The 9,037-nt window shown below is 31.5% G+C and overlaps 1 protein-coding gene across 1 annotated transcript; it reads right to left on the minus strand.

Moving 5' to 3' along the window:
• Positions 1-1,335: 1,335 nt before the first annotated feature.
• Positions 1,336-2,186, minus strand: LOC131078308 (putative germin-like protein 2-3). The gene is made up of 2 exons (XM_058015976.2): positions 1,976-2,186; positions 1,336-1,868 (listed from the first exon to the last, which is right to left on the minus strand). The coding sequence occupies exons 1-2, from the start codon at positions 2,184-2,186 to the stop codon at positions 1,336-1,338; spliced, it is 744 nt and encodes a 247-aa protein (XP_057871959.2).
• Between the last annotated feature and the right edge of the window lie 6,851 nt (positions 2,187-9,037).

Here is a 9,037-nt window from a genome sequence, read left to right on the forward strand (position 1 = left end):
TCTTGGTATTTGATAAAATTAAAAGATTTAAAAGAGAATAATTAACTATTATTTACAAATTTAAAATGAAAATCATCTAATAGGATTAATCATAACATTGTCATAGTTAAGGGACAAGAATACTAAAGTACCTCTAGTCAATTAATTCCAATACATATACAATTCTATACAAGAAAAAGGCCATGGTTGAACCATGTTAAAGGGGCAAAATTGATAAGACTAAGCATGTGGTAAGGATATTATATGTAGCCCAATCATTCTGCTACTGTTTATACTAGAAAATATAGGTTTTGACATTAGGTGTGATGGAAATCATATTATGTCAGTTGAATATACACTATATTATATGTTTCTCATTTCTAGGAGCATTTTTCGACATTTTTTAAAGACTTCTTTGATAAAAAATTAGGACGAAAAGATTATTATGAGGTTTTCAAGAGACATTAGCATAATTTTTTTGAATATTATTAATTAAATATTTCACATTAAACATAAGCTTTTAAATTGTGTATAACTATTATAGTAAACATTTATTAAATCACGTTATCTAAGATATTTTTGAATAATTTATAAAATTCATTGTCGATTAGTTGGACCTGTGTATATTTTAGTATACAAAGATTGAAAGTGCATTGAATAATAATGAATTTTAGTATTATATTCTCTTCTGCATTCTAAAAAATCAAAGATAATTACTCTTACGAAAATATTATTACTAAAATGACGTAAAATGTGATATCTAATTTCAAATGAGTGTATGGGGACCATGAGATAACGAGGAGAGCCATTCAAGCAAAAATTCGTTCAGTTTGATTTTTGAATTTTATTCAATAAGATTATTGTAATACACATAATACAAAATCTTATCATTAAAGAATCATAGTGTAGTAATGCAATGCCTTTACCATTCCAAATGTTTACCTAAGGATACTTGTAAAATGTATAAATAATGTACGATGGTGATGAATGGGAGACATAGCTTTGAAAGGTGAGCACGGATAAAAAGATGAATTGTGATGCATACCTTGAATCCCATCTATTTCATTTGATTTATTCTTTAACATGTTATCAATAAATTATTAATTAGAAATATTAGCATAATTATTAAAGTTTGAAATTTACTCTTGAGTTATATATGTTGAAAATCGATGCTATAAATAATATATCAGCAGAGAAATAACGAGATTAAACAGATTTATTTTATTCAGGAAAAGAAAAAAATGACAAAGATGGTCTTCCCACGTTTTATTTAATAGACCACAGCGAATTCAGGTTGAGAATCTTAGAGGAATTTGGCCCGAATGTAATCGACAAGCTCTTGGGTGATGCAAATTCTTATGCAAATTTCTTCTGAATGAAATCGACAAGCTCTTGGGTGATGCGGAAGGCCTTGGCCAATACGGAATCTGGGAGAGGAGGATCCGCTGCAAACAGAGAGTTGGCGATTGTCTGAGCTCCCGGAAGCTGGCTGCTCAATGCAGCTATGGCCACCGCATTTTCATGCCCCACATTCTGCTGGAAATGCACAAGTGCCTTTGGAAACACAAACACATCTCCCTTCTCCAACGTTTTGCTGAAAAACTTGTTGGTGGTGTCAATGAAACCCACAAGAAGCTGGCCTTCCAGTAAAACAAGAACTTCAGTGGCTCTTGGGTGCGTGTGAGGAGGATTTATTCCACCCACCGCGTAATCGATACGGACCAACGATATTCCGAAGGTGTTGAGGCCTGGTATCTGCATAACATTGGCCATCGTTACATTTGAGCCCACTGCATTGTCGGTGTTCCCTGCCTGCCCAAGTCCCCCGAAGAAGAAGTCCTCTGCCGAAACATCCTTGGGATCTTTGCAAACGAACCCGTTCACCTTAACTGTTTTAATCAATTTGTTAGCAACAAATCATATCACGCCACTCTATCTTAATCAATTTGTTAGCAACTCGCCTAATAAGAAAATCATATAAAAGTTATGTACTCACCCATGCTTTCCTTGTCTGCGACGCAGAAATCTTGCAAGGGATCGGAATCCGCTGCCATGACATTATCACTGTAACAACATATCAATAGGAAAAGTCCCAACGTGAAGTAGATCATGCGGTTACCCATTATAAATAGAGCCACAGAAGAATCAGACAGAAAAGCTCGGGATATGAATGTGTAGTCGAATTGTGTATTACAAGCCCATAACATGTCTATTATATAGCGGGAAAATTAACTACTCTGCGAGGACTAATTCTTCTCGATGTGATCAGTTAATTATCGTATATTTGCAGAGTGAGTACGTAAGTCCTACGACATACAGTTACCCAAACTACCGTAGACGTAGTCTCCTTATACTTTTGATATTGTTGATATTGTCGCAAACTCTTTCGGTAGTGTGGAATCGTTATCACTATATCGGAAAGATCAGCAAATTCTAAGAAAATAATATTAGATTATTCTTAACCGCCAGCGAATTCGCAAAAAAGGAAATTATCAATGATGTGAGGGTGAGTGTTACATGTGCAAGAAATGAGATGGAGAGAGTCATGCTAGGTAGTTATTGAATTGAAAAATTAGTAAAATATATTCGAGAGGAAAATAATCTATAAACAACTCTTGCATTAGTATTATTGAAGAAAAGGTCTAGTTTGAGCAAGGAAGGTTGATAGTTTCCAAATCATTAGATGTCACTTTAGAATAGTTGCTAGTGTAATTGAGAAGGTGCTAGTTTGGATGTGATTCTAGATTTGCTTAGAAGGGTTCTACCATGGGGAACCCAATATCAAATGAATGACACATGCAAAAGCATATACACCATCCATTATTTTGAAAAACATAATTCTTCCCAAAATCCAAAGGGTTCTAACATGCACATGCTAATGAAAAACTCTAAAAGGCAAAGGATACGAATGAATATGTGGGTCATACGATAATTATATTGCCACAAGAAAGAATTATACACACACCACTAAATAAACGATGGCCTTCTTCAAAGGAAGTAATATATACATTTTTCACAACCGTCTCAGAATTGGTAAAAGAGGAAATTTTCTTTCATATTTATTTTCGAGTTGGATGTTGACACAAACACCGTCCATCCATGCTTTATATTGCATCTTTCCCGAAAACCTTTTTACGCTCGGGTAGGATAATCTCAATTTTATTATAAAATTAGGTGTGTTATATTCGTGAGCCTTAAAAACAAAGAATAGTTTTAAATTATCATTAATATTTTTAGCTTGTAATATTAAGGATTCATATTAATTATAGAATTTGGCTACAAGAGTAAAATAAATAAATAAGAGAATGGGTTGTGTAAATGATGAACTTGGTGTACAAGGCAAATTCATCATAGCATGTGCACGTATATGTTACATACTCAATGTTATAGGAATCATGCTAGACGAGGTGAGAAAAGGAATACGATGAGTGGGCGTTATGGAACTCATTTCGCACAATGTAAAACAAGGATGATAACGTGATTGAGATTTGGAATCCTTATGCAACATGTCTCAATGGAGGAACTCCTCAAGGTAACATTCCCTCTAATTCCTAATTGGTAGTGAATTGGTTGGGCCTCTATGGCGTGAGCTAACACCTATAGCTAAGTAAACCATAAGTAAGCTAAATTATATATAAATTTTTATTAATTACTAATGATATATAAAGAGATTAAATGCAGCAGACAAATAAATGATAATTTTCTATGGAATATTTTTAATAAGTAAATATACTATTTTTGAAAATTAAATATTAGGCACAACGAAAGTTTATTCTTCTAAAGAGTCCAAATAAACTAAATTAAAACGAAATAAAGAGTAAATTTTCTCAATTCTAAGCTGATATTTTATTTTCTATTAAAACCAAATTTTTGAAATAAAAGTATACTACACTTTGATTTCAAATTTAATTTAATTAATTACCATTCACTCTCAATTAGATAAATTAAGTTATTTCAGTCGACTAATTAATTTGAGAGGCCACATCACATTTAAATGATTACAAGACATGTTAAATCATAAAACCTAGCACACCATTTAAAAATTATAATTCCACCTAAGGTTTTGCATTTGCTAAAGTCATATTAAATTAAATTCTATTAAAAGAATTAATTACCATGCTAAACCTGCTTAATGGGCCTTAACCATTATGCTAATACTATAAACCCAAACTCAAGTTTGCAATGTGTGTGTGTGTGTGTGTGTGTGTGTGTGTGAGAGAGAGAGAGAGAGAGAGAGAGAGAGAGAGAGAGAGAGAGAGAGAGAGAGAGAGAGAGAGAGAGAGAGAGAGAGAGAGAGAGAGAGAGAGCGGGGGGGGTAAATAGATTTTGTATAAAATATATATGTTTAAATAGGTGAATATACATATCTAATTACAAATAACTATTTTTAATTTTAAATAAAAGTTTCACTAGAGATTTTTTTTTTGTAGGATAACAAAGAGAATAATATTTGCGTGATAAACATCCCCTTCACTTTATTAACTAAAAATATTAAGACAAGTGAATGGAAATTTCATACTCTTAATGATAATTTAACCAATAATTACTAATAAATTTACTTTGTTCATCAAATATCAATAACTTTTAAATGTATGAAATGCAAATTACCACAAGCAATAAGTTATTTCTCAAACAAACTCAATCCTTAAACGATATGTATATTTTTAGAAAACTAAAATCAAATCACTTCTAAACACAACAACATCATCATTTATCAACTTGATATACACAACATTACAAGGGACCCATTTGATAAAAAAATTAACAACTTACTCCAACCCATTTCAAAAGTCCAATAAAAATTCTAACCCAAATGTGAGAATGAATATTTTTATTCCACTATCAAGGTAGCACCCAATTTGACTCAACAAGAAAGGTTACAAAACATAGTTTTTAAACAAGCTAAGGGAGAGCTCACCTTCCAACATTTGGTATTTCTCACAACCAAGCCCCAAGGTAAGAGGCCTATGACAAAATTTATTGCCCAATGCAAATACTCCATGCACATGTAAACTCCATTAAGGGAATCCAACACCATATACTTCACAACCCTTTTAAAATATACCAAACAATTTTTCCACAGATTTTCCAAAAGAATCAAGGATACTCATACCCAAGAAATCTGCTTCTCAATGAGAAAAAACCATTCCCTTAGAGGTTCCACATATCCTTCACCCTACACATGAGTTTCTCTCATCAATATGGGAGAGCCTAAAACCTCTCACACATGTCATTGACATAAGAAAATATATAAAAAGATGAAATTTAAAAATTAAATCAAAAGCCTCCAATAAAATATTTACAACAAAATGAAATATAGCATTCTAAGGAATGAATCATATCAAAATATTTCCTTACTAGATCAGGAGGGTTTGATAGATATTTCTCAAAGACTCTTTTGACTCCTTGCACAAAGCCTCCCAAAAACTCCAAAAAGATAGAGCCAAAAAATAAAATAATAAGACATACAAAGAGTCTAAGAATGGTATATGTAATATGTGTCATATGACCTCCCCTCCTCTGATCACGATGCACCACATGGATCTCATCCACCTCCTCTCTCCCCTTCACACCAAACCCTAAGGGTATGTGGATATCACAAATGCTTCTACATGTGAGAGCATTAGGACGAGAGGAATAATATTGTATACTCTTCCCCAAGAGGATCTTTTTGATCCACTCATATGTGTGAGGCATGCAAAATCCCATTAATAAAATTGTTGGAGTGGATTTGGAAGTGGTAATTTACTTACTATCGCCCACAAGTTAGACTTTTGACACCTTTTTTCTAAGAGACTTGGACATGATCAAATGATGACAGAAGCCCATGGTTTAATTCCCCAAAAAGGTACCGAACTCATAAGTGTTTCATTTTGGGCCTAAATAGACTCAGAAATAGATGAAATAGACACGTTAAAGTTATTCGAAAACCCGCTCAATGTAAAATCTATCTTTCTATAAGGATGCAACTAGGTGCAAATACTAACTTACTCATATATAAAAATAAAATATAAATATATTTAAAACAGAAAATACATCATATTACAACAATTACTAAAATTAGAGACCTTAGTCCCTATCATTAACTAAGGTCAAGGCTTCACCAGGAATTTGAAATGAATAGGATTTTCTTAGGGAACTCCAATTTCTAATAGCTATGAAAATTTCCCACATGCTCAGCTAAAAATAATAATTATTTCCAATATAACTTGAAAAAAAATGCACACATAATCATACAATTGGCAACAATTTAATTCTTAACTACCAACATATTCCAATAGAACATCATACTATGACTTGATTATATTTAAATGTTTTTTAACCACATTTGACATTGATTTGTAATATAAAAAGTGTAGATATTATTATTATTTTTTTTATTAGATAAGGTGGGAAGACGGTCCCGCACCCAAAGTTAGAATATTAAAATAGAGAAGTTCAAAACCAAATAAGTTACTGCACAAACACAACCCCAAAACTATCAAAATAACAAACCACAAAAAAATATGTAGACTCCATATTATGGAGGCTCATAAGAGAATTCAACTCTTTCATGACCAATTTTATTCTTTAATTCTAGTTCTCTCAAGTAGTACCCTTGTTTCTTCTTTTCACCTTCTGTATTTATTTTGGTTTCTTTTTTCTTTGTGCCTTTTTTGTTCCATCCTAGACTTATGCCTATTGCGATAATTAGTCAAATAGTTTAAGAAGTCATTGAACAAATCCATTAGGTCCTTAATGATAGTAAGAAAATGAAAAAATGAGTCCCCAAATTGAGAAAATCTATTGCCCAATAAATTTATTTTCTCTTTCAGTCTACCTCGTTTTACCTCTATCTCGTAAGTGTTTCATTATGGCCCTAAATACACTCAGAAATAGATGAAACAAACACTTAAAAGTCATTCCAAAACCTACTAAATGTAAAATCTATATTTCTGTAAGGATGCCATTGGGTGCAAATACTAACTTACTCAAATATCAAAATAAAAAAATATATTATTTAAAACACAAAATACATCACATTACAACAATTACTAAAATCAGAGACCTTAGTCCCTATCATTAACTAAGGTCAAGGCTTCACTAGGAATTTGAAATGACTAGGATTTTCTTAGGGAACTCCAATTTCTATTAGCTATGAAAATTTCCTATGCACTCAAAGAATTTTTTATTTATTTCCAATATAAGTTGAAATAAAATACACACATAATCATACATTTGATAGCAATTTAATTCTTCACTACCAACATAGTCCAATAGAACATCATACTATGACTTGATTATACTTTAATGTTTTTTAACCACATCTGACATTGATTTGTAATACAAAAAGTGTAGATATAATTTGTTTTTGGTTAGATAAGGTGGGAAGAGGGTCCCACACCCAAAGTTAGAATACTAAAATAAAGAAGTTCAATAACAAACAAGTTACTGCACCAACATAGCCCCAAAACTACCAAAATAAAAAACCGCAAAAAACTATGTAGACTTCATGTTATGGAGACACATAAGAGGATTTGACTCTTTCATGACTAATTTGACTCTGTAATTCTAGTTCTTTCAAGTAGTACCCTCCTTTCCTCCTTTCACATTCCATATTTGATTTGATTTCTTTTTTCTTTGTTGCACTTTTTTTCCATCCTAGACTTAAGCCTATTGTGATACACATCCAAATAGGTCGATAAGTCATATAATAAATCCATTACCTGTCCTTAATGATATTAAGAAAATGGAAAAATGTTTCCCCAAATTGAGAATCTCTATTGCCAAATAAATTTATTTTCTCTTTCAGTCTACCTTGTTTTACCTCCATCTCAAAGTCATTGTTATCCTCTCTTCACTATGCTTAGAACTCTTCTTTCTTTGTGAAGTTTAAATAAGTAGGGTGAGATCTAACACTATTGAAGCCAAGTTGGTTTCCAAGGCCTCCTCCTCCACAATGATATGATAGTATGATTTAGAGATGTCTTGAAGGGATAGGTCCAGAGTGATTTGTTAGGTATGTCAAATTCTTTCCCTTTGCTTTCCTCAACAGAGTACAATATCACTTTCAAATTGTTAGTTCTCATATATTTGGTTGTTTAGGTAGGTCAAATTCGTTCCCTTTGCTAAGCCCCCAATTTTTAACTTTACATTTTGGTGAACCCGATTCCTCACACCATTAATTCATATTTTTGTTTTCAAATCTGAGTGTATGGAATTTAAATTTCAAATTTTTATTTACAAGTATGATTTTCTTGCAAATTTTAAACATTTAAAGATTAATTTCATTAAAACCCTAATTTTTATTTTTAAAATTGAGCTTTTGATATTCTTAATTTGGATTAATTATTTTAGATCTGAGAATTCGTTCAAGTTGCAAATTCAAATTTTCATCTACAAGTCAAATTTCACAATTAAATTTTAAAATTTAAGTGGTTAATTTAAAAAAAAACCTAATTTTTAAAACCTTAAAAATTGGACTTGCAGGTTGTTTAAATCTTGAATTTCCCTCTTTAAATGTGTTGTTAATCCTAATTCAAATTCAAAATTTCAATCTTGGATCAAATATCTAATTGAAATTTAAATTTTAAAATTAAGTGGTTACTTAAAAAAACCCTAATTTTTGAATTTAAATTAATTTTATGCATTTTCCAAATTTTCAAAATTCCAATATTAGATCTCTGTTTTAAAATTTTAAGTTTAGTGGTTCTTTCTACAAGACCCTAATTTTAAATTGGTAGGTATTTGAAAGTGATCAAATGATTTTTAATTCGTTGTAAACTGAAGTGGAAATTTTTGCAAAAAATCATTCTATGCCACAAGACCAATATGGAAATCAGATTATGTATCTCAATTCCAGCAACCTATTGAAAGGTCTAGTTAGCTTAGAAGGTATTTTTAACTTGGACTACCACCTAATCAACAAGAATATGAACTTTTCTATAAAGAAACGTGGCTATAAGAGTTTGGTGGTTGCTAAAGGTAGGTCACTGAAATTTGGAAAGGTATGCTCTATAGCTAAACAAGAAATATTTATTTTAACTTTGTCAAAGTACGATGATATATTTACTTGGAC

Source organism: Cryptomeria japonica, unplaced genomic scaffold (genome assembly GCF_030272615.1).
Source record: "Cryptomeria japonica unplaced genomic scaffold, Sugi_1.0 HiC_scaffold_46, whole genome shotgun sequence".
Taxonomy (NCBI): domain Eukaryota; kingdom Viridiplantae; phylum Streptophyta; class Pinopsida; order Cupressales; family Cupressaceae; genus Cryptomeria; species Cryptomeria japonica.

Coding starts and splice junctions, on each gene's coding strand:
- LOC131078308 (XM_058015976.2), bottom strand. CDS start 2,186: ATGTTATGGGCTTGTAATACACAATTCGACTACACATTCATATCCCGA. Junction 1,869..1,975: donor CGCAGACAAGGAAAGCATGG/GTGAGTACATAA, acceptor TGATTAAAACAG/TTAAGGTGAACGGGTTCGTT.